At 46.6% G+C, this 25,865-nt stretch overlaps 1 protein-coding gene across 12 annotated transcripts in view; it reads right to left on the bottom strand.

Moving 5' to 3' along the window:
• Positions 1 to 25,865, bottom strand: part of CCDC57 (coiled-coil domain containing 57) — a 109,227-nt gene that overhangs the window by 11,577 nt on the left and 71,785 nt on the right. For 6 of the 12 annotated variants that reach the window (XM_065563831.1, XM_065563830.1, XM_065563834.1 and 3 more), the window contains 4 exons: positions 24,962 to 25,098; positions 21,286 to 21,420; positions 20,649 to 20,874; positions 2,390 to 2,949 (listed from right to left, as the gene is read on the bottom strand). In XM_065563831.1, the coding sequence (XP_065419903.1) occupies positions 2,480 to 2,949; positions 20,649 to 20,874; positions 21,286 to 21,420; positions 24,962 to 25,098 (968 nt within the window). In that variant the 3' untranslated portion in view covers positions 2,390 to 2,479. Of the gene's footprint in view, positions 1 to 2,389; positions 5,718 to 20,648; positions 20,875 to 21,285; positions 21,421 to 24,961; positions 25,099 to 25,865 lie in introns of those variants that run through there. The other 6 variants (XM_042840885.2, XM_042840883.2, XM_042840884.2 and 3 more) reach the window with 4 other exon arrangements.

Below are 25,865 nucleotides of genomic sequence, written 5' to 3' on the forward strand. Positions count from 1 at the left end.
TCATACCCCTGTAAGGACAGTCTAAGATAATGGGGAAGTTAGCAGTCTCAGGGTATGTCTACACTACGAGAGTAGTTTGATTTTACTTAAATCGAATATGTGGAATTGATATTACAAAGTCGAACGTGTGTATCCACACTAAGGACAGTAATTCGACTGTGTGAGTCCACACTAACGGGGCAAGCGTCGACATTGGAAGCGGTGCACTGTGGGCAGCTATCCCACAGTTCCCGCAGGCCCCGCTGCCCATTGGAATTCTGGGTCGAGCCCCCAATGCCTGCTGGAGAAAAAAATGTGTCGAGGGTGGTTTTGGGTAACTGTCATCATCCAACCGTCACTCCCGCCCTCCCTCCCTGAAAGCGCCGGCGGGCAATCAGATCGTGCACTTTTCTGGTGAGCGACAGTGCGGACACCACAGCACTGCGAGCATGGAGCCCGCTGCGACCATCGCTGCAGTTATGGCCATTGTCAACACCTCGCACCTTATCATCCACCTTTTCCAGAGGCAGATGCTGAGAAATCGGGCGAGGAGGCAACGGCAGCGCGGTGAGGACATGAAGTCTGAGAGTGGCACAGACCTGTCACAAAGCACGGGACCCCGCGCCATGGACATCATGGTGGCAATGGGTCATGTTGATGCTGTGGAACAGCGATTCTGGGCACGGGAAACAAGCACGGACTGGTGGGACCGCATAGTGCTGCAGGTCTGGGATGAATCACAGTGGCTGCGAAACTTTCGCATGCGGAAGGGAACTTTCCTGGAACTTTGTGAGTTGCTGTCCCCTGCCCTGAAGCGCAAGGACACACGGATGTGAGCAGACCTGACTGTCCAGAAGCGAGTGGCCATAGCCCTCTGGAAGCTTGCAATGCCAGACAGCTACCGGTCAGTCGCGAACCACTTTGGCGTGGGCAAATCTACCATGGGAGTTGTTGTGATGCAAGTAGCCAACGCAATCGTTGAGGTACTGCTGTCAAAGGTAGTGACCCTGGGAAACGTGGAGATCATCATAGATGGCTTTGCCGCGATGGGATTCCCAAACTGTGGTGGGGCTATAGATGGAACTCACATCCCTATCCTGGGACCGGACCACCAGGCCAGCCAGTACATTAACCGAAAGGGCTACTTTTCAATGGTGCTGCAAGCACTGGTGGACCATAGGATACGTTTTACAAACATCAATGTCAGATGGCCGGGCAAGGTTCATGACGCTCGTGTTTTCAGGAACTCTGGTCTGTTTAGACGGCTGCTGGAAGGTATTTACTTCCCGGACCACAAAATAACTGTTGGGGATGTGGAGATGCCTATAGTGATCCTTGGGGACCCAGCCTACCCGCTAATGCCCTGGCTCATGAAGCCCTATACAGGCGCCCTGGACAGTGAAAAAGAACTCTTCAACTACCGTCTGAGCAAGTGCAGAATGGTGGTGGAGTGTGCTTTTGGACATCTCAAGGGGAGATGGAGAAGCTTACTGACTCGCTCTGATCTCAGCGAAACCAATATCCCCATTGTTATTGCAGCTTGCTGTGTGCTCCACAATCTCTGTGAGAGCAAGGGGGAGACCTTTATGGCGGGGTGGAAGGTTGAGGCAAATCGCCTGGCTGCTGATTACGCCCAGCCAGACAGCCGTGCGATTAGAAGAGTCCACCGGGACGTGCTGTGCATCCGGGAGGCTTTGAAAGCTAGGTTCCTGAGTGAGCAGGGTAACCTGTGACTATTAGGTTTGTTTACAGAGAAGCTGAACCTGCCCCCGTTTCTTTACCCAGTGAATGTTCACTATCCTCTCCAGTTTCATACCCCGTTCACCCAGTTCCCCCCCTTCCAACACATGTTTAAAAATAAAATCACTGGAAATTTGTTAATGAACACCGTTTTCTTTATTACTGTTTTCGCAGTAAAGTGTTGAAACTGGGATGCAGACTGTGGTGGGGAGCGGGTGTAGTGTAGTGATGCAAAGGATGCTTCTAAACTCGAGGAATGACAGGCTCCTGCTTCTAGAGTGGTCCACACTGGTGGACTGGTTGTTTCAACGGAGCCTGCCACCCCTCCTGTTCGGGACTCTGTGTGTGGGGGCTATGTGACTTTGTGGCAGGGGGAGGACGGTTACCGATCCCCTGCTGCGTGGCTCTGTGATCCAGGATAAGGACCGCTGCATAAGATCTCTAACCGCCCTCCCCCACCACAAAGTCACATAGCCCCACCCCACACAGAAAATGAAAACCACCTCCCAGACTCACCAGGGTGCCTAGTGACTGCAAGGTGTGTGTGACCTGCTGCTGAACCTGCCCCCGTGTCTGTACCCTGGTAAAGGTGACTGTCCTGTCCAATTACCAACCCCCTTCCCCCCCTTCAAACAGACTCTCCTCTAAAAAAACATGATGGAAACAGTAATTAACAGAAACGTATTTTTTATTAGCAACTACACAGTTAGGGGATGAAACTGGGATGGGGACTTGAGTGAGGCGGGAAGGAAAGGACTTATCAAATTTTGGGGAATGACAGCCTTCTGCTACGTGAGCAGTCTGCAGGGATGGAGTGACAGTTTTCACGGACTCTGCCGCCCCTCCTTCTTGGTACTTTGGGTGAGGGGGGGATGGAACTTTGTGGCGGGGGAGGGTGGTTACAGATAGACTGCAGCGGGGCTCTGTCCTCCTGCCTCCGGTCCTGCAGAACATCCACAAGGCACCGGAGCGTGTCCGTTTGCTCCCTCATTAGTCCAAGCAGTGTTTGAGTCGCCTGCTGGTCTTCCTGCCGCCACCTCTCCTCCCGTTCGCTGTGTGCTCGCTGGTATTGTGACATGTTCTCCCTCCACTGGGTCTGCTGGGTTGCCTCGGCTCGGGAGCAGCCCATAAGTTCTGAGAACATGTCGTCCCGTGTCCTTTTCTTTCTACGCCTAATCTGTGACAGCCTCTGGGAGTGTGATGCCAGGGTAGGTCCGGAGACAGTCACAGCTGTGGGATGGGAAAAAGGGAGTGAATTCCTCAGAAAGATCAATTTTTTTGTGAACAAAGAACATAGTCTTTCTCTGTGAACAAGACCATGCACAGCACCTATTACATGCGCACTCAGGACAAGGTCAAATTTTCGGCCTTCGCATTCAGTGCCTGGGGTCTTGCAGTGCAGATCAGACAAGCGGGGCAGGACAGCGGAATCTGGGTAGCAGGCTGACATGGTAAGCTGTAGACTTGTGGCTGCTTAAAACTTTAATAATAGCACTGCCCTCCTTTCACGTTCAAAGCAATGCTCCTAGCGTTGGCCAGTTCCTGCTGCCAGCAATCTGGCAAGCATGAACTCTGCCCCTGTCCCACCCCTCGCGGCTGTCCCCAGGAAAGATTCCTGTATGCTGCCCCTCTCCCGCCTCCACCACATGGCTGTAAACCGCCGTTTACAGTTCTGTAAAGGAACAGGCAAGCAGTCCCAATACTAACATTCCCCTAATTCAAAGCAGGTCACCATGAGCGAAATCACTCTGATGAGGATTTCAGATACCGACAGAGAACGCATGCTTCGTGAAAGCCTGCAAAGACCAGGGCCATATGCTGCCATGCTCTGCAAGGCAATGATCCCGGAGTACTTGCTGCTAGCCTGGCGTGGAAACGTTTCCTACTACGGAGGACACAACAAGGCCGCTCTCCCATGGAACCTCATGCAAAGGCTTTCCAATTACCTCCAGGAGAGCTTCATGGAGATGTCCCATGAGGATTTCAGCTCTATCCCCGGACATATAGACCGAATTTTACTGTAGCTGCACTGGCAAGGACTAAACAGTTGAGCGCCTAGGGCAAACCAATCATGATAAACCGGACATTGTTAATTGTTTTGCAGTAGTTGCACTGCCAAGGACTAAATCATTAAGCGCCTAGGGCAAAGTAATCATGAAAAACCAAATGTTAATATTAATGTTCTGTTCAAAATAAATTTTTACATGTTTAAAACACTTACCGACTGATCCTTCTCCTGATTCTGGGTCCGGGTTAACGCTTGGGGACGGTTGGTAGGGGATCTCTGTGAGGGTGATGAAGAGATCCTGGCTGTCTGGGAAATCAGCGTTGTAAGCGCTGTTGACTGCCTCGTCCTCCTCATCTCCTTCCTCATCTTCCCCGTCCGCTAACATCTCCGAGGAAGCGGCCGTCGACAATATCCCATCCTCAGAGTCCACGGTCAGTGGTGGGGTAGTGGTGGCGGCCGCATCTAGGATGGAATGCAGTGCCTCGTAGAAACGGCATGTCTGGGGCTGGGATCTGGAATGTCCGTTTGCCTCTTTGGTCTTCTGGTACCCTTGTCTCAGCTCCTTGATTTTCACACGGCACTGCGTTGCATCCCGGCTGTATCCTCTCTCTGTCATGGTTTTTGAGATCTTCTCGTAGATCTTTGCATTCTGTCTTTTCGATCGCAGCTCCGAAAGCAGGGACTCATCACCCCACACAGCGATCAGATCCAAGACTTCCCTATCAGTCCATGCTGGGGCCCTCTTTCTATTCTGGAATTGCATGGCCATCTCTGCTGGAGAGCTCTGCATCGTTGCCAGTGCTGCTGAGCTCGCCATGATGTCCAAACAGGAAATGAGATTCAAACTGCCCAGAGAGGAAAAGGAATTCAAATTTTCCCGGGGATTTTCCTGTGTGGCTGGTCAGAGCATCCAAGCTCGGACTGCTGTCCAGAGCGTCAACAAAGTGGTGCACTGTGGGATAGCTCCCGGAGCTATTAGCGTCTTTTTCCATCCATACCTACCCTAATTCGACATGGCCATGTCGAATTTAGCGCTACTCCCCTCGTTGCAGAGGAGTACAGAAGTCGAATTTAAGAGACCTCTATGTCGAACTAAATAGCTTTGTTGTGTGGACGGGTGCAGAGTTAATTCGATTTAACGCTGCTAAATTTGACATAACCTCCTAGTGTAGACCAGGCCTCAGTGCTCGATCCCTCCAGCAGGGTAGAGCAGTGAGTTGTTCAGGGGCCCAAGCCCTCAGGCAGGGGGAGCGCGCCAAACAGTTTAAAGCCCAACCCTCAGGCAGGTTATAGTCAGGTATAGTCTTGAAAACCTAGGCCCTCAGACCGGGCAGGGTACCAAACACTGTCTTGGGTTCCAGGCCTCAGGCAGGGGCAAGCACCCAGCAAACAGTCTAGGGAGCTCCGGCCAAGGGTTACGCACCCAGGTACAATCTGTCATCCTGGCTCTTGTGGTAGACAGACAAGCACAGGCCTCTTGGCCTGAAGAGGGGGGAGAATGTGTCCATCTCCTTTGGCAGCTGCCTCGCAACTGAGCAAGTACAGGGCCCGCTTTTTATACTTTCTGTTCCTGTCCCACCCCTCTGCTTCCAGCGTGGTGAGCATGGCCTTCCTGGTTCTCCCCACCAGGGGGCATCTGGCCCTCCCTCACTGTCAATCTCCAAGGCCATGCCTCTTTGATACACACCCACATTCTGAGATTTGTGCCTGCAGCAGGCTGACCAGATAGCAAGTGTGAAAAATTGGGACAGAGGGTGGGGGGTAATAGGCACCTATGTAAGAAAAAGCCCCAAATATCTGGACTGTCCCTATAAAATCAGGACATTTGGTCACTCTAGCCTGTAGTTGAATTCTGGGTAGACATTTTGTATATGCAAGCTGAATCTTCAAAAAGGAGGCTTTTTATGCTGCCGAAACGTTGGCCCTGTATGTACGTTTAGAACTGCCACCACTGCTGCAGAAACATTGAATCACTTGCCACCAGGAATAACTGCAGTTCAGGTTGGAAAAATTTTTAAGTGTAGAAAGCATAACCAGGGCCAATTAGTTAATATTTGTAAAGCACTTTGAAGATGAAAAGTTTTACTTTACATAGATCAGAAATAGTGAGTCCTCTTCTGTCTAGAGCCAGAAAGAAGTAGAAATCTCTCTTGGTTAAAGTTTTACCCAACATCCCTGCCGTGGCTGGCATTTTACCTACATGGATAGCTCTTAAAAGTCCAACAGTCTGAAGTCAAAGCTGTTGAAATTCTGTCTAGTATGAGACAGTAAGAGATAACATCTGACCCATAAAGTGTAGAATTTCTGGCCAGACAGCTGAGCCAATAACAGCAAGAAAGGGGCTGTGGTAAAGTGGCTCTTTAGTTTTCTATATCTAAGTTCAAATATTGCAACAGAAAAGTTATTTAAGTTCCAAGCATCTCCAGTTCTTTTGCTCTTTAACACACGATGCATTCTCAAACCAAATGCCAAACTTAGCTGCTCCTATTCCATTCAGGCCCTCCCCCAGCTGCCAGTTTAGGGTAACAGACTTCCCGCATTTTAGAGATCCTCAGCTGCCATATTTGTTTCTTTGGGTGATTAATTAATTTGATTTCCTGGTATTCCTTTAGCCCAAAGTCAATGGCCACTTCTTCTCCCAGGTGTAAAAACAAGTTCTGAGTGTGTTTTAGCTCAGGGACCTTCAAGCAGTACAGAGAGTGGCCAGACAGGGTTGACAGCCACAGCCAGGAACCTCTTACACAAACCATACATAAATTATGTACCTTACCCTTTGCATTTAGCATGTCTTACTTGTCTTCCTTCAAACCCCCCTTCCCCCAAAAAACCACTTTTATTATAACATACTATTTTATTTGAAATTCTAGGCTTTTCAAAATACTCTGTTTTCACAACTTATTCTCAGCTTCAGGTCAAGAAGTGTTGCTTAGGCTCTCTCATCTTACACAAAACGAAAGAAACAATGATTTTCTAGCCAGCAAAAACAACTCTCCCCCACCCCACCCCCGAAAAAAACCCCACCACCATGCACTCATATACTAGCAGTGAGTTGAATTTGAGTCCATGCAACTTCATATTATTCAGACACCTTAATACCCAAATAAATCTAAACTAATTAAAGGCCCCCAGGCTTCAGACGTACAGAATTGTATATGAATGAAGATTCAATATTACTGACAATCAAAGATGGTTTTTATAGATTCCAAGGCCAGAAGGGACCACTTATCTCTTAGTCTTACCTCCTGTATAGCACAGGCCACAGATCTTTCCCCAAATAATTCCTATTTGAAGAACAGAATCTTTTAGAAAAACATTCAACCTTGATTTTAAAATGGACAATGATGGGGATGCCCCCACAACCCAGGGTAAGTGGTACCAATGCTTAATTATCCTCACTGTTAAATATCTATGCTTTATTTCAAGTCTGAATGTTGTCTAACTTCAACTTCCAGCCACTGAATGTTATGCCTTTGTCTGCTAGACTGAAGATCCCATTATCAAATATTTTTTCCCGTTTAAGAACTTATAAACCTGATCAAGTTATTCTGTAACCTTCCCTATGTTAAGCTAAACAGACTGTGACTGAGTCTGTATCTACAAAGGCATATTTTCCAGTCCTTTCTTTAATCATTCTTGTGGCTCTTCTCTGAACCCTCTCCAATTTATCAATGTGATGCTGTATAGAATCTGGGGGACACTTTAGGATATTATGAATACCAATATGGTAAAATGGCAATGAGTTATGCCAGATATGCCATGTAAGATATCTGTGAAAATGCTATAATTTGCCAAATATGATAATCTTGTTTATATGTTTGTATCACCTTTGTATTACGGGTTATAGATATGTATGTATTTTCTGTATTTCAAAACTTGTGCTGTGCTTCTGGGTGACACCCCCAGACAGTTTCAGCACTGCCTAACCTGCTTGATAGCCCATTAAGGACCATCAGATTTACAACCGATCCATTGAGAGAAGGCAAGGAATACACCTTATGACTCAGCAAGGCATGCAGGGCATGCCTATCGACAGAACTCTAAGGCTTCCAAGCCATGTGTTGGGCAGGTTCTGTTTGAAACAAAGGAAGCACAAGCCGCATGGCAAAAATCTATAAAAGGCAGCTGCATCTTCTCCATTTTGTCTTCAATCCCACTTCTTACTTCTGGAGGAACTTTGCTGCAAACTGAAGCTCTGAACAAAGGACTGAATGACCCATCCAAGCTGTGGATGTGTACCAGAGGGACTTTCAAGCCAGCAAACTCACCAATACTGCTAAGAACCTGATATATGGACTTCGAAGTCTTTGTATGTATGTCACTGTTTTACCATTTAACATCTCTCTTCTTGTTCTCTCTTTATAATAAACCTTTAGCTTTAGACACTAAAGGATTGGCTGGCAGTGTGGTATTTTGGTTAAAATCCAAACCTATAATGACCTGATGACGTCAGAAGAATATTTTGTATATGTTAGCAGAGTTTAAAATAACTTCTCACTGTACTGGACCTAGGTGCTGATTGGGAGCCAGAGACTTGAATGCAATAAAGGGGGCTGTGTCATATCTTTTTTTTGCTTCTTGATAACCAGTGTGGGGGATCAGTCCTGTGTTCTTAAAGATGAATGCATAATGCTCCTTCCCTAACCAGCCCACATACATGTCTGTAAAGTGTCCCCGGTGATCTAACAGTGTTTGCATTACCATAGAAAAGTAGCCCTTTCAGCTGATGTGCTCTGTGGCAAGGTGGTATGGTGATAAAATGGGGATGTGTGTGCAGGGCTTAAATTCTCAGAGTATTTCCCAAAGCCCCCCATGCCACTCCCCATTCAGGGCTCCAGGCTTCAGCCCTGTGGGGTGTGCTGGGGCTTGGGGCTTATGCCCTGCAGGGCATGCCGAGGCTCAGGCTTCAGCTGTGGGGCCCCACGGAACCCCTGAAATTGGTTTGGAGCTGCAGAACCCCCGTTCAGAACCAATAGCATCAGGCTGGAGTCAAGGGAAAATATTTACCAGAGATCTCTCTGGACAGCTCCAGCTGAATTTAAGCACTGTAGTCATGCCATCTGTCACCCCACTGCAGATTGGGAACCCCACTGCTGCAAAACCATCCACTACGCCCTGCACATTGCCCAGAGTCACAGTCCTGCATAACAGGAGGTGATTAATAGCCCTGCACATGTGCATGACAATCGCCCCTGTGGTGGATTTCCTGACTCCAAATTGATTCTGGACTGATCAGTAGCAATCTGACATTGTAAGTTTCCACAGGGCAATCACCACTTGCTTCTCAACTGTCAGTGCAGCTCTCATTTTGGTCTCCCTGCGCTGGAGGGCTGAGGCAAGTTCAGCGCACAGATCCAGCAATGTAGCCTTGCACAGCCAAACGTTCTGCAGCTGCTGCTTGTCATCTCAAACCTGTTTGATGATGTGATCCCACCAGTCAGTGCTTATTTCTCAGACCCAGAAGCAGCGCTCCACCATCTGCGGCTGCTCTGTGAACACTGCCAACAACCTTGAATTGTTTCTATGTCCCACCGCAAGCTAGCCTCCAAGGAATTGTCGTATTCCCCACAGCTCCTTTTGCAGCTCTGCAAATACCATAGGATCAGGTGCCCTGTGCTTGCAATACTCATGACAGTAGTGCACAGCTTTACATGCTCCATGCTTCTGTCAGAGATGGTGGACAGTGAAAAGGGACACACAGGTTTGCAGGGATTTTGAAAAAAAAAAGGGTGAAATATTATGGGCTGCAGATGAAATTATAGGATGGAGAACACTACATTATGGGAAGTTTAGAATCACAGAATATCAGGGTTGGAAGGGACCTCAGGAGGTCATCTAGTCCAACCCCCTGCTCAAAGCAGGACCAATTCCCAACTAAATCAACCCAGCCAGGGCTTTGTCAAGCCTGACCTTAAAAACTTCTAAGGAAGGAGATTCCACCACCTCCCTAGGTAACCCATTCCAGTGTTTCACCACCCTCCTAGTGAAAAAGTTTTTCCTAAAATCCAACCTAAACCTCCCCAACTGCAACCTGAGACCATTATTCCTTGTTCTGTCATCAGGTACCACTGAGAACAGTCTAGATCCATCCTCTTTGGAACCCCCTTTTAGGTCCCCACAGTCTGAGTGAGTTGAAAGCAGCTATCAAATCTCCTCTCATTCTTCTCTTCTGCAGACTAAACAATCCCAGTTCCCTCAGCCTCTCCTCACAAGTCACGTGCTCCAGCCCCCTAATCATTTTTGTTGCCCTCCACTGGACTCTTTCCAATTTTTCCACATCCTTCTTGTAGTGTGGGGCCCAAAACTGGACACAATACTCCAGATGAGGCCTCACCAATGTTGAATAGAGGGGAACGATCATGTCCCTTGATCTGCTGGCAATGCCCCTACTTATACAGCCCAGAATGCTGTTAGCCTTCTTGGCAATGTGAAAGTGAAATGAATTATATTAAAGAAATAGAATGAATTAAAGAATGCTGTATGAAATGCTGCAATCCAGGTGTCAGGAAACTGTTAATCAATTGCTCCTCTTAAGGGCGATTGGTGAAGCGTTAGCCTTAGATAATAAGAGCTAATAAGGAAGTAGGATATACATATTGTGCCCTAGGCAAATTCTTCAATTTGCTCTCTCTGTCCCTTTGTTTAGTTCGCATGCTTTTATCTGTATAAATAAGACTGTTTGAATCTTGCATGGGGGCTCACATTATCTGAATGTATTAGCAGAGCGCTGTGCTAATAAAACAGAGTGGTCTGACAAACTATGTGTCTTGAGTCTAACTTTGACAGCAACAAGGGCACACTGTTGACTCACATCCAGCTTCTCGTCCACTGTAACCTGTAGGTCCTTTTCTGCAGAACTGCTTCCTAGCCATTCGGTCCCTAGTCTGTAGCAGTGCATGGGATTCTTCCATCCTAAGTGCAGGACTCTGCACTTGTCCTTGTTGAACCTCATCAGGTTTCTTTTGGCCCAATCCTCTAATTTGTCTAGTTGACCTCATGTACCCAGTCATCCCGTATGACTTGTTTTGGCCTCATGAGTAGGGCCCTACAATTTCACGGCTGTGAAAAACATGTCATGGACTGTGAAATTGGCCCTGACCCGTGAAATCTGATCTCCCTGAAATCAGCCGGGCTGGGGAGGGCAGAACTTGTCCTTCCCCTGCTTGGCTGTTATTGGAGGGAGATCAGACCCAACTCCAAAACTACACCCTCACTTCTGTGCTGCAGCAGCCTTAGAGCTGGGCTCCAGGCTACCATCTCCTGGGGCTCCTGCCCAGGCTCGAGGCACCCAGGCTGGGGACTGCTGTCCCCCACGGCTCCTGCCCAGGCTCAGGGTGCCTGGGCTGGGGGTTGCTGCTGCTGCCCAAGCTCAGGGACCTGGGCTTGGGGCTGCCACTCCCTGGGGCTTTTGCCCTGCCCCCCAGGTCCTGCCTGAGCACCAGACTTCCACCTCCCCTCTCCCCCTCAGCTCCAGTCGGGGCTCAAGGCATCCGAGCTCAGCCCCTGCAACGCCTGCTGGGGCTTAGGGCTTCCACCCTGTGGCTCCTGTCCAGGGCATCTGGGCATGGGCCCTATGGGCCTCATATGTTAACCCACCACTGGCCCTGACTAGTGGCTAGGAGCCCTCATGTGGGGCGCTCCCAGCAGCAGTGGAGAGAGAGGACCTACCTCCACCTCTGGGAGCCTCCTACAGCTGCAGGAAACAGAAGTGAGTATGGCAATCCTGCAACACCCCTATAATAGCTTTGGGACTCCCCCAGAATCACTTTTTGGACCAGGACCCCCACGGTTACAACACCGTGAAATTTCAGATGCAAACATCTGAAATTGTGAAACTGACCAATTTTAAGACCCTGTGGCCATGAAATTGACCAAAGTGAACTGTGAATTTGGTAGGGCCCTACTCAAGAGGCATTGCAAAAACTTCATAAAACACCCTGCACTGGAAGGTGGCGAGTTGCACAGTGAGATAGATACCTATGGTGCACTGCACTCTGCATCAATACAAGTGCTCCTGGTGAGGAAGCACACCACCAATACAATTAGCATAGTGTGCACATGCACAAGTGATGTAAAACTGCAGTGGATTCAAATGAGAAATAAGTAGGGTGGGGAGAGACAGCAAGATAGTGGTGTCTCTCTTGCTGTGTATTTACACCTGCCTACTGTATTTTCCACTCCATGCATCTGATGAAGTGGGTTATAGCCCACGAAAGCTTATGCCCAAATAATTTTGTTAGTCTCTAAGGAGCCACAAGGACTCCTCGTTGTTTTTGCTGATACAGACTAACTTGGCTACCCCTCTGAAACTGCTCTCTTCTATTTCAGTGGGCTCTGGACACCTGAAAATCTTGCAGCAAGTGTTGCAACTCTGGTTGGAAGTTGCTAGAGGTTAGGAAATTGGTGTCCTTGTAAGGTTGCCAGCTATGTTGCACCAGACTCAGCAGCATGAAACAACATGGTATTATCAGCAAAATTTTCATGACATATACATGACCAAACACAGTTTTTGTTTATCCTGTTGTGACAAAGCTCTGTCCTTGTCTCCGTGGGTCCCGCGTTTCCTGGCGGATTTTGCTAGCCTCAGAGGCTCACTGTGACCCTCCACATAGCCCTTCTCTCTCTAGAGGCAAGGGTCATAGCCTACTGAGCCATTTTCATCATAAGCCAGCAAGGGAGGAGAACTACTCTAGAACTACTCTCCCTTGCACAGTCTCTGTTGTCTCCCAGTCTCAGTGATTAATTTGGGGGGGGAGGAGGGGGCAAGGGGGGAGCCTGGGCCCACCCTCTACTCCGGGCTCCAGCCCAGGGACCCTAATAGTATCAGCTATGGTAGCTGACCTTTTAGAAACAGGACTCATCATTGGCAAGGGGGTCAGACCAGCTGCCTCTGCCTATTCCCAGGCTGCACCTCCCAGCCCCAGTACCTACGTAGACCTTTAGCAAGGCCTCAGCCTGGGGAGTTGTCAGGCTGGAGCTCCTCTTGCCCTTCCCCAGCACTGCTCTGTCCAAGGTACCCTTTGCTCCTTCAGGCAGCTAGATCCATCTCTCTCCAATGCTAGAGAGAGACTCTTCTGTCTCCTGGCCCCACAGCCCTTTTATCCAGGCCAGCTGTGGCCTGATTAAGCCAGCCACACCTGGGACCAACTACCTCACCAGCCTCCCTCAGCTGCTCTTAATCCCTTTTACCTTGGAGTGAGGCAGCTGCCCCATGACAGGGGCATTTGCTGGACACCTCATGCAGCCAGTTACAAAACTCCCCTAAAGTTTCTCAAAATAATAAATGATAATTTCTTAACACAGGAAGTCCTGCACCCAACATGGGGTACCTTCAATAGTTGGACCTCATTAACTCAAATAAGAGTTAATCACTGACCTAAACATTAGTGTTACCACTGTACCAAAGATCACAATCTCGTTACATTTACCTTGTGCAAACAGAAGATGGCACCAATCAATAATATGTATATTTAGAACTTTAAAAGGGTTAATTTCCCAAAGATTAATGTAATCAGTGGTATAACTGTCTGGGAAAACAAATCTGAAATGAAAAGCTTTAACGAAAACTGGGACTTGTTCAAGGATATCCTATTGCAGTGTTTCTCAAACTGGGGTCTCTGGACCTTGGGGATCCATGAGGGTACTCCAGGGATCCAAGGGCCCTGCTGATCAACTCCTCCCCCTCCTTCCCAGAGCCTCCTGAGTCCTGCATGCCGGGGAACAGCTGTTCAGTGGTGTGCAGGGGGCGCTGGGAGGGAGGGAGAGGAGCGGGGATGGGGTGAGCTTGGGGGAGGGGCAGGGGTGAAGCGGGGGCAGGAAGAGGTGGGGTGGGGGTGGGGCCTGGGGCTTAGTGGGGGGTTTGGGGGTCCGCAAAAAAAATTTAAATCAAAATGGGGATCCTCGGGTTGCTAAAGTTTGAGAACCACTGTCCTATTGGATATCCATGATCCCACAGATAGACAAAAAGGTAATTCTTGGCTAGAAGCCAACCTGGTTAAAAGAAGATGCAAAAGTGGTAATAAAACATAAAACAATTATATATAAAGGATGGTAAACAAGGAACTAATGTTGAATGGATATTTCTGTTCAGAATTTGGAATGAAGCAGGAAGATGTATCCAACCCATATGATGATGTAGATGGAACAGAAAGTTTGCCATCTGTAACAAAGGAGGATGTGACGCGGCATCTGCTAAAATTAACATTTTCAAATCAGTACTCCCAGATAACTTACATCCAACGATCATAAAGGAACTAGCTGAGGAGCTCTCTGAACCACTGACGTAAATATTTAAAAAAAATCTTGAAAAATTGGGAAAATTCCAAAGGACTGGCGGATTGCCAACATAGTTCCAATATTTAAAAAGGGTCAAGGGATGATCCAGGGTTCCATAGACTGATCATCCAGACAGAGATTCTGGGTAAAATAATGGAACAGTTAATTTGTGACTAGCAACAAAGGATTAGAGACAAAAAAAAAAAAAAAGAATGCCACTCTGCATGGTTTCTCAGAAGATAGATCTTGTCAAATAAAGCTGTTGTCATTTTTGGATAGCATTGATAAAAGGAACTGTATTGATAGAATACATATGGATTTCTCCAAGGTATTTGACCTAGTACCACATGACATTTTGATTTACAAACTTTCATTATATGTGTGACAGTCTGTATCCCTATGTTCACTCTTTTTACAAAGCTATAATGGATTTTGTACAAAGTATGCCTTGTGAGGTATCACTGAAAAACTCATACTGTGCTGGTAAAATATGTGACAACAACATTGTATGTAAAGTATCAGAGGGTAGCCGTGTTAGTCTGAATCTGTAAAAAGCAACAGAGGGTCCTGTGGCACCTTTGAGACTAACAGAAGTACTGGGAGCATAAGCTTTCGTGGGTAAGAACCTCACTTCTTCAGATGCAAGATGTGAGGTTCTTGCATCTGAAGAAGTGAGGTTCTTACCCACGAAAGCTTATGCTCCCAGTACTTCTGTTAGTCTCAAAGGTGCCACAGGACCTCATTGTATGTAAAGTTATAAGATTCTACTGTATAAAATTACTGAGACATATTCCAAGTTCAGAAAAGCAGGCACAAACTTGTTCCTCAAAGACAAAACGCAAACTGACACCTTAGCTAGGTGTCAACAAAATCAAACGGACTATCACTTGGTCAAGCAGCTATTCTTTGGCAGGAAAGAGTGTGAGCAAGAAATTTACATCTTGGCAAAGAAACAGCTGGAAGTTCCCATCCCACAGACTTTCTGTCTCCTTAACCCCACCTGGAGATGTTTCGCAAAGAGGAGGAAAAGATATAAAAATGGGGGAACAGACGCCCCAAATGATCGCTCCTTTCATCTCTACTCACGGCATCAACACCACCTGAAGGACAAAGGAAGCATCATTGGACTGAGGAGGGATCCTGGCTGAAAGATCCAACCAGTAATACTGCTAAAGCATGTCGTGAGATAAACCTTTTGCTTTGAATTCACTTAGCTTGTTAAATTAGGTGTTAGTTGCGTTTTATATTTTATTTCTTTTTAACCAATTCTGACTTTTATGCCTCATTACTTGTAATTAGGGCTGTTAAACGACTAAAAAAAAATCAATCGCAATTAATCATGGTGTTAAACAATAACAGAATACCATTTATTTAAATATTTTTGGATGTCTTCTACATTTTCAAATATATTGATTTCAATTACAACACAAAGTGTACAATGCTCACTTTATATTTATTTTTATTACAAATATTTGCTCTGTAAAAAATAAAAGAAATAGCATTTTTCAATTCATCTCATACAAGTACTGTAGTGCAATCTCTTTATCATGAAAGTTGAACTTACAAATGTAGAATTATGTACAAAAAATAACTGCATTCAAAAATAAAAATGTAAAACTTTAGAGCCTACAAGTCCACTCAGTCCTACGTCAGCCAATCGCTCAAACAAACAAGTTTGGTTACAATTTGCAGGAGATAATGCTTCCTGCTTCTTGTTTACAGTGTCACCTGAAAGGGAGAACAGGTGTTCGCATGGCACTGTTGTAGCCGGAGTTGCAAGATATTAACGTGCGAGATGCGCTAAAGATTCATATATCCCTTCATGCTTTAACCACCTTTCCAGAAGTCATGCATCCATGCTGATGATGGGTTCTGCTCAATAACAATCCAAAGCAAAGCAGACCGATGTATGTTCATTTTCATCATCTGAGTCAGATGCCACCAGCAAAAGATTGATTTTCTTTTTTGGTGGTTTGGGTTCTGTAGTTTCCGCATCTGAGCATTGCTCTTTTAAGACTTCTGAAAGCATGCTCCACACCTCGTCCCTTTCAGATTTTGGACAGCACTTCAGATTCTTAAAACTTGGGTTGAGTGCTATAGCTATTTTTAGAAATCTCACATCTTCTTTGCATTTTGTCAAATCTGCTGTGAAAGTGTTCTTAAAACGAACATGTGCTGGGTCATCATCAAAGACTGCTATAACATGAAATATATGGTAGACTGCAGGTAAAACAGAACAGGATATACACTATTCTCCAAGGAGTTCAGTCACAAATTCAATTAACGCATTATTTTTTTAACGAGCATCATCAGCATGGAAGCATGTCCTCTAGAATGGTGGCTGAAGCATAAAGGGGCATACGAATGTTTAGCATATCCAGCACGTAAATACCTTGCAACAGCGGCTACAAAAGTGCCATGCGAATGCCTGTTCTCACTTTCAGGTGACACTGTAAATAAGTAGCAGGCAGCGGTATCTCCTATAAATGTAAACAAATTTGTTTGTCTTAGCGATTGGCTGAACAAGAAGTAGGACTGAGTGGACTTATAGGCTCTAAAGTTTTACACTGTTTTGTTTTTGAGTGTAGTTATGTAACAAAAAATGACATTTGTAAGTTACACTTTCACGAAAAAGAGATTGCACTACAATACTTGTATGAGGTGAATTGAAAAATACTACTTTTGTTTATCATTTTTACAGTGCAAATATTTGTAATAAAAATAATAATATAAAGTGAGCACTGTGCACTTTGTATTCTGTGTCATAATAGAAATCAATATATTTGAAAAAGTAGAACATCCACAAATATGTAATACATTTCAATTGGTATTCTATTGTTTAACAGTGTGATTAATTTTTTTAATCGCGATTAATTTTTTTTAGTTAATCATGTGAGTTAACTGCGATCAATCAACAGCCCTACTTGTAATCACTTAAAAATCTATCTTTCTGTAGTTAATAAACTTGCTTGATCTAAACCAGTGAGTGTTTGGATTGAAGTGTTTGGGAAACTGCATTTGGGGTAACAGGATTTGTGCATATTTTCTATTAATGAAATGATATACCTTCAATGAGCTTGTATTGTCCAGGATGGTACTGGGTAGTACAAGATCCACATTTCTGGGGAAAAGTCTGGGACTGAGAGTTTCCTGGTATTGCCCTGCAGTGTAATTCATGGGTGGCTAGCTATAGCACTCATACAGTATAGCTGGGAGTGATTTACATGCTGGAGGCTGTTTGTGAGCAAACCAGGAGTGGTTACTCTCACAACGAAGCAGTGAGAAAGGCACCCCACGCTGGAAAATTGAGGGGATGCATCTGTTCAACAGTCCAGACTGTACCCTGGGGAATGTCACAATATGCAATTAACAGGGTTAAAAAAACATTAGATGGTTTAGAAACTGGTTCACTGACAGATCTCAACATGTAGTTGGTAATGGTGAGATATAGTATCACACTAATATTTTTATGAATAATCTAGATGAACGTATACAATAATAACGATATATAAAATAATGATTTTATAAAACATTTGCTGATAAAATTTGCAGATGAGACAAAGATTGCTGGGGTAGTAAATAACGAGGAGGACAGGTTACTGTTACACAGTGATCTGAATTGCCTGGTTAAATGGTTACAATGCAACAAAATGTGTTTTAATACAGCCAAATGCAAGGTAATACATCTGGGAACCAAGATCGGAGGTTATACCTACAGGATGCAAGATTCAGTTTTGGTAAAGCACTTAGGAGTCATGATAGATAATCAACTCAACATGAGACCTCAATACAATGCTGTGACAAAAAGGGCTAATGTGCTCCTTGAATGTAATAAAAAGGGGAACATCAAGTAGAAGTAGGTAAGTGAACTTGCCTCTGTACATAGCATTGGTAAGATCACTACTAGAATACTATGTCCAGTTCTGATAGCCACTCTTCAAGGAGGATGTGGAAATACTACAGAGAGTTCAACAAAAGGCCATAAAAATGATCGAGGGGCTGAAAAACAAGCCTTAAAATCAGGGCCGGTGCAAGGAAGTTTCGCACTCCCCCCCCCCCCCCCAGCTAACCCCGTCCCCCCGCGGCAGCTAACCCAGCCCCCCACCCGGGGACCCCGCCACCCCCCCCACCCGGGGAGCCCTCCCCCCCGGCAGCAGCTACACCCTCTCCGCGGCAGCTAACCCCGCCCAGGGAGACCCCCCCACTCTCCCCGCGGAAGCTAACCCCACCCGGGGAGCCTGCCTCCACAGCAGCTAACCCCGCCTGCGGAGTCCCCCCCCGTGGAAGCTAACCCCGCCTGGGGAGCCCGCCCCAGCTCGCCTCGTCTCCACCTCCTCCGCTGAGCACGCCGGCGCCGCTCTAATTCTCCTCTCCTCGCAGGCTTGCGGCGCCGATTGGAGGAGACTTAGAGCAGGGGCTGAGTGCTCAGCGGAGGAGGTAGAGTGGAGGTGATCTGGGGCGGGGAGCAGTTCCCCTGTGCGTCTCCCCACCCCCCCGTTACTGTGGGTGGCCCTCCCCACGCTGCCTCTCTCCTCCCCCCCTTTCCCCCCCGCCCCAGCTCACCTCCATTCCACCTCCTCGCTTGAGCGGGCTTTTAGGCACCCCCAACCACTAGGCGCCCTAGGCAGCAGCCTAGTTTGCCTAAATGGTTGCACCGGCCCTGCTTAAAATGTGAGGTTTAGGGAGCTCAGCTTATCCAAGATACAGCTGAAAGGCGACTCAGTTGCTGCACATAGGCACTTACAGCTATAAAAGACATCTGATGGGGTGGGGGGCTTTCCAACATTGCTGACAAAGGCATAACAGGATCCAATCGCTGGAAGTTGAATTTAGATAAATTCAACATTGAAATAAGACACAATTTCCTAGCAGTGAGTGTGATTAAACATTGGAACAGCTTACTGGGAGAGGTGGTGAATTCACCATCGCTTAGAGTCTTTATGAAGAAATTAGATATCTTTTTAAAAGATACACTTTAATCAAGCTTCTAAGAGAAATTCTATGGCCTGTGTGCATGGGGGCAGGATGGATGGTCATAATAGTCCTTTCTGATTTTGGAATCTGTTACTGAGTCTCCCCTAGTCTTCCCCTTCCTTCAAGGCCATGGGGAGAACAGGTTTGCCTGCCTCACTCTCAACAGGCTCATAACACTTTCAGTTCTATAATCAAATCTTATACTTCAGGGCTTCAGCCAGTTGCCTGCAGGGATCAGGAAGGAATTTTTTAAGCTGATGTACAATTGGCTTAAATGTATTCAGTTTTCAGTTTTGCCTTCCTCTGAAGCATCAGAGATTGGTTACAGCTGGAGATGGGACACCAAGCAGTGGACCAGTGGCCTGAGAAGTTATAGAGGATCTTCTTTCTAGATGCATGGCTGGGAGTTAGTTTCTTCAAACCTGAAGAAGAGCTGTGTGCAAGCTCAAAAGCTCGTCTGTCTCACCAACAGAAGTTGGTCCAATAAAAGATATTATCTCACACATCTTGTCTTGCTCATATGCTCAAAATCATACTGATTACCAGATTTGGGATCAGGAAGGAATTTTCCTTCAGGTCAGAATGACTGAGATCTTGAGGATTTTTCACCTTCTTCTGAAGCAAAGGGCATGGTTCACCTGCTGGGATCATCTCAATCAATTCTGTGCCACAGCAGGGACCTTGGGTATTGGTGCCACCTTGTTTTCTCCTGTACTCAGCATGTGACACATAGTTAAGTCTCCTGAGGGCTGAAATGTTTTGGTCTAACCAAAATCTCTGACTTTTATATAGGGGTATCTAGATGAAATGTAATGGTCTATGATGTACAGGAGTTCAGGCAAGATGATCTAATGGACCTTTCTGGCCTTAAACACTATGCAACATTAATCCACAGTGCCTCAGAATTACAGAGATATCTTTAAATCTGTGCCAATAAATTGTTAGCATAGTAGGGTTTTGGAGAGGCAGTGCTGTCCAGTGGACAGGGGACTGGGCTGGAAGTCAGGAGACACGGGTGTTATTCCGTTGTGTAACCTTGGCCATTTTGCATTAGCTCTCTGTCCCTCTATTTCTCCTTCCACCCTTTGTCTGTTTTGTCTTTTCTAGTTAAACTGTAACATTTTTCAGGTAGGGACTGTTCCTTACTATATGTTTGTATGATAACTTGCACAATGGGTCCCTGATCTCAGCTGGGGTCTCTATCTGTTACCATAATACAAATAAATAATATTATGGGAGCATATACCTGCCACAAAATAATAGCTTTGTAAGGACTGACCAAGTTACAATGCTGTTCCAACAGCAACATGACAGTATATGAATTGTTCAGTTATTGAGGACTCATTTTAATATCTTCTCCTAATAAAGTTCTGCTATAAAGGCGAGTGGTATTATATTCCTCTAGTTAATTGTTTTATTAAGAGGGGAAGAGTATTCTTAATAAGGATGATAATACTGGGGAGAAGTGTTAGTGTTCCTCTTAACTGTTCAATATTCAGTTATCTAAGTAATTCCTGGAACATCTATGACAGTTGGGTTTATGGATAATTAAGTGACTGTAACTTTAGGACCACTCTCATATACTAAAATTAGTGTAAATAGAGAGAATCTACTATTGTATCTTCACTCCTCCAGAAGACTGACCTACTGTGAATTCTTTCCTAGTCATGCTTACCTTGATCTATGTTGCTTTGAGGGCTGAGAATAGAAGGGCTTGATCCCATATCTAGAATCTGCCAAATATCCTGGAGGGAGCTGTGTACTCCAGATGATGACATCCAGGCCTGTTGGGATTGGCTAGTGCTCTCCCTACTGAGTTGCTGTGATTGGTCTGTTTCTGAGGATGTACATTCCTTTTGTTGCCCTGGACTGCAATTTCTAACAGAAGATTCCAGTTGAACCTGTGAGAATCAAAACATCCCCTTAAGAGGATATCTACTCTTCAGATGGAGGACACCTGGAAATTGGGTTTATCAAAAGAGGGAGGCGAGAGGGTAGGGCTGGGAGCTTCTCAATGAGATAGCTAGATGGTTTCAGCAGCTGGGAGACAAGCTGTGTTATTATTTCTAATTTAGACAGGGCATAAGGGGAAAGAGGATGAGGTTAGAACATGGACAGTGTGGTTGGGATACAACTTGTTTAAAATATGTTTTATAAAATAAAGCTGTATTATAAATACTATTTTGCACTTAATCAATAAACAACTAAAGTAATGAATTTTCAGTGTCTTCTAGAAAATGAGTATTAGTTACATAGAACTAAATCACATGTTTAAAAGTAGATCAAACTAGTCAAAAATTCCTGGAATGTACCTGAATCTCAGGTAGTTCCGCTCCCTCACCACTCCTACTTGGAACATTTCCAGCACTTAAGCTCTCTATTGAGCTAGGAAACGTAATCATAGAAGTCAATCTTGAGAAACGTTGTCGCTGTGCATACTGGAGCTCCTGTTATGAAAAGAAGCCAGCCCAAATTATTGCACATTTCATTTAACACAAGCATCTACAGATAACCTGCAACGTGTTTCCTGAGCCTCTGGAAAGACTGTATTTACAGGTCAGTTTCTTGTGATTACTGTAAGCACTAAATAATATCTCTATTTTATGTGTCAAGTAGGAAATTAAACTACATTATGTACCCACAAGATCAATATTGCGATGACGGGGTAATTTTCCCTGCACACGCAGTAACACGTAGTGGTCAGCCCATCCCGCTACATGACATGGACCTTTAAAGGTTTGAAATGTTCAGTATAAGGACCTAAGGGGGATATAGACAGAGAGGAAGCAGTCCCAGGAATGAATGATGCTTGGGACGAAATCTCATCACTGTATCTTTAGGGGCCTGGAGCCAGGAGCCTTGCAGAAAGGATATGGCCAGGTTCCCATCTCACCCAGTCAATTGGGAATGAGCTGGATTTGAGATGGGGACTAGCATATATGCTAGCTATTCCCTCATAACAGGACAGACACCAGGAAGAGAGGGCTGCCTGCTGGATCCTCTTAGCCTGAAGATTAATTGAGGAAAAAGGCGCCAGCTGAGGAAGCAGATGGCTACGAGTTTTCAGCTGGCTAAATTATAACCCAGCCCCAAGGAGGAGAGCTGAGCACTCCTATTTAAGTAGAGAGGTAATAACTCTGAATTAGCATGAACAGCTGACCAGGACTTTTCTAGGGACCCAGTGCAGGGGCAACTAACAAGCAAGTCATCCTATGTAGAAGAAATTAATAAATCAGATCCCAGAAAGGAGATACAGGTTTTTGATTGAAAGAACCCAAGGGGATGCTGAGTGCAATGCACTAGTAGGGCTCCAAGGGGATGTGCTCACCCCTTGACAATGCTCACCCTTGACAATGGCCAAAACTCCACTCCTAATAATTCCTCCCAAACTCTCTCCACAACCTCCAGGGGTGCTGGAACAATTTTTATAGTTGGGTGTGTGTGTGCTGAGAGCCATTGAACCAAACTGTAAACCCCGTATATAATGGAAACCACTTCAAGCCACGGGGTACAGCAGCACCCCCAGCACCCCTAGTTCCAGCACCTCTGCAAGAAGAGCTCAGTGCCAGGGAGCACTTTGCACCAATGCCAAAGTATTCAGTGCCAAATCGGAGCGGCTCAGCTCCGAGAGTTATCTGAGGGCGGCTTCCATGAGGACAACCTTCAGCCTAATGTCTCTTTCCTTTTTAGTGCAGGGTCTGAAGTCCCGACAGATCTGGCACTTGTCCCTCACCTGAGTTTCCCCCTAGCACTTTAAGCAGCTGGAGTGCAGGTCACTAATGGCATAGGTTTGCAACATGTCAACCATGGTTTTGAAGCTATGATGACAATTACCTTTGATTGTTACTGGAATAGCATATGCAGGGCAAGTGCTATCATTTAGGCAAATTAGGCGGTTGCCTAGGGCACCAAGATTTGGGGGCGCCAAAAAGCGGTGCCCCCAATTTTTTTTACATCGTTCCTACACCCCATCCCCAAGCGCGCGGTCGCTGGTCCACTTCTCCCGCCTCCCAGGCTTGCAGCGCCAATCAGGTGTTTGGCACCGCAAGCCTGGGAGGGGAAGAGAATTAGAGCGGGGGCGGCATGCTTGGGGAGGAGGTGGAGCAGAGGTGAGCTGGGGTGGGGAGCTGCCGCATGGCTCCCGGGGGGGGGGGGAGGGAGCTGCCGCGGGGGGGGGGGGGGAAGGGCGCCTCAGGGCTGGGAGCTGCCGCAGGGCTGGGGTCGGGGGGGAAGAGGCACAGGTGGAAGTTTTGCCTAGGGCGCGAAACTTTCTTGCACTGGCCCTGAGCATATGGCTGTTGGTGGATGGATTGAGAGTGAACTTTGTGTCACTGGCATTTGGTTAGTAGTTCTATTGAAGATGTGTAAGTCAGAAGAGCTCTAGCTCCCTCTTGCAAAACTGTGCTGGTGCTACAGGGTTGAGAGTAGTGAAAAGACAGCAGCTCTGACTCAATGCATACAAAGAACGTATCTACTGATTAATTAAAGTACACAGAGTGAAATGCCAGCTCCACCAAAGTCAATGGCAAACCCCCGACTGACCGCTATAGAGCCAGGATTTCACTCACATTCTGTTTTTCTAGGGTTACCATATTCAAACATTTAAAAAAGAGGACACTCCACGGGGCCCTGGTCCCACCCCCGGCACTGCCCCAACTCCGCCCCTTCCCCGCCCCTTCCCCGCCCCTTCCCCGCCCCAACCCCACCCCTTCTCCGCCCCCATTCCAACCCCTTCCCCAAAGTCCCTGCCCCAACTCTGCCCCCTCCTCTGAGCACCCCGCATTCCCCCTCCTCCCTCCTGCTCTGATCTTGGCTGGGGGTTGCTAAGTGCTTCCCTGATCCCCACTCGCCCTGCAGCCTCTATGCCCTTGCCTGCCCTGCTCCTCCTCACCCTGCAGCCTCTGCACCCCCCCGCCCCTGCAGCCTTTGTGCCCCCAGCTCCCCACTCGCCCTGCAGCCTCTGCACCCCCCCACCCCTGCAGCCTCTGTGCCCCCTGCTCCCCACTCGCCCTGCAGCCTCTGCACCCCCCACCCCTGCAGCCTCTGTGCCCCCTGCTCCCCACTCGCCCTGCAGCCTCTCCACCCCCCCGCCCCTGCAGCCTCTGTGCCCCCTGCTCCCCACTCGCCCTGCAGCCTCTACACACACCCCCGCCGCCGCCTGCCCTGCTCCCCCCACTCACCCGGCAGAGGGAGAAATGCAGGCTCCACGTGGACTCAAACACTTCCACGCTGCTCTGTGGGGGAGGAGGGAGCGGGGGGAAGGGGAGGGACTCTGGCTGCTAGAGGCCCTAGTGGCTGCGAGCGGCTTTCAATCAGGCCAGGCGTCCAATCAGCTGCGCCGCACTGCGCAGGAGGGGAAGGGGGAAATCCCGGATATTTCTACTTCATTAGAAATCCCCCCCGGACGGCCATTTAAGGCTGAAAAAGCCGGACATGTCCGGGGAAACCTGGACGGATGGTAACCCTAGTTTTTCTGACCATAACTTCATTTTAAACGAATAAAATCTGACTTTAGCGCTCCCTTCTCCAACTTCCTCCCCTCATGCTCCCAGTTTGCATGTTTGAATGTACATGCTATTATAATTATTTGGATGAGTGCATTTTAAAAAATCTGTGAATTCCAAGTAAATTTAAACATATGTCACATGTTTTCAAATGGACCACAACTATCATTTTAAATCTAAATTTCTTCAAGACAGACATACTCCTCATTTAGGACTGAAATTTTAATATAGTAACATAGAAATGAATCTGAAAAGTTTCTTAGGTGAAAAACATTTCCCCTCCACTCTAGGTTTAGTTAACTCAAAGTCAGCCAAATGGAGTTATCACAAATGGTCCAAAAAGGCTTCTGGGCTGAGATCTAGCATGAGATATTTCAATCCAAGAAGATTCTGGGGACAGTTATAAGCAACTGAAAATACGGGTTTAGCACAATGTCTCAATAATCTGATCAAAAGCCTAGTTTTATGGAGGATATATCATTACCTGTGTTGTAAGCTGGTACTGTAGATGCTCTAAAGCTGAGAATCGATGTTGTGCTTCATTGGCAAGCTCTTTAGGATACAGAGCACCATAAACAGTATGAACAGGGCACTGTTTAGAGCTAATGTAATGCTGAAGTCCTAAAAAGGAGAGAAAATAAATTATGAAGAGGGAATTTTCTATATTGTCACTCTTAACTAAAAAAAATATTTCCTCTTCATTTAGGTGCTTACAGTAGTCATAAATGAGTTACAGAACATGGCAGCCTCTCATTGCATAGGGATACAAAGCTGTGTCAGAATTGGCCTAGAAATGTCTTTTCCTACTAGTGATTTTTTTCAACCCTTTTACTAGTGAGAGATTTTCATTGTAGAGATTTTAATTCTACAATGAAATTTTCTCACATGACCTCAAAATTCATCTTAAGTTTATTCGATAAGGTTATTCTGCTTTCTTCTCCTCTTCCATGAGGATCAAACAATGATTCCATGAGACGAATAACCTCTTTATAAATACAGAACCAAATTTTCACTCTTATGCAAAGTCCACACTGACACTTTAGCACTAGGTTGTTCTTTACTGAATATCTTCATATCCAAGAGTTACTGACTGGCAAACTCTGTGTCATGTTTTAGCCCAGCATCTTCTGCATTAGGGACAAACTTGCTCTCAACCACTAGCACAGGAGTGGGCAAACTATGGCCTGTGGGCCAGATCTGCTGTAAGCCGTTTTAAGCCAGCCTGCGAGCTCCCGCTGGGGAGTGGGGTCTGGGGCTTGCCCAGCAGGGTCAAGGGCCACACCACACGGCTCCTGGAAGCCGCGGCATCGCCCCGCTCTGGCACTCCAGACAGGGAGTAGGGTCGGGGGCTGCTCCACGCAGCTCCCGGAAGCCACAGCATGGCCCCC

Source organism: Chrysemys picta, chromosome 12 (assembly GCF_011386835.1).
Source record: "Chrysemys picta bellii isolate R12L10 chromosome 12, ASM1138683v2, whole genome shotgun sequence".
In the NCBI taxonomy this organism is placed as follows: domain Eukaryota; kingdom Metazoa; phylum Chordata; order Testudines; family Emydidae; genus Chrysemys; species Chrysemys picta.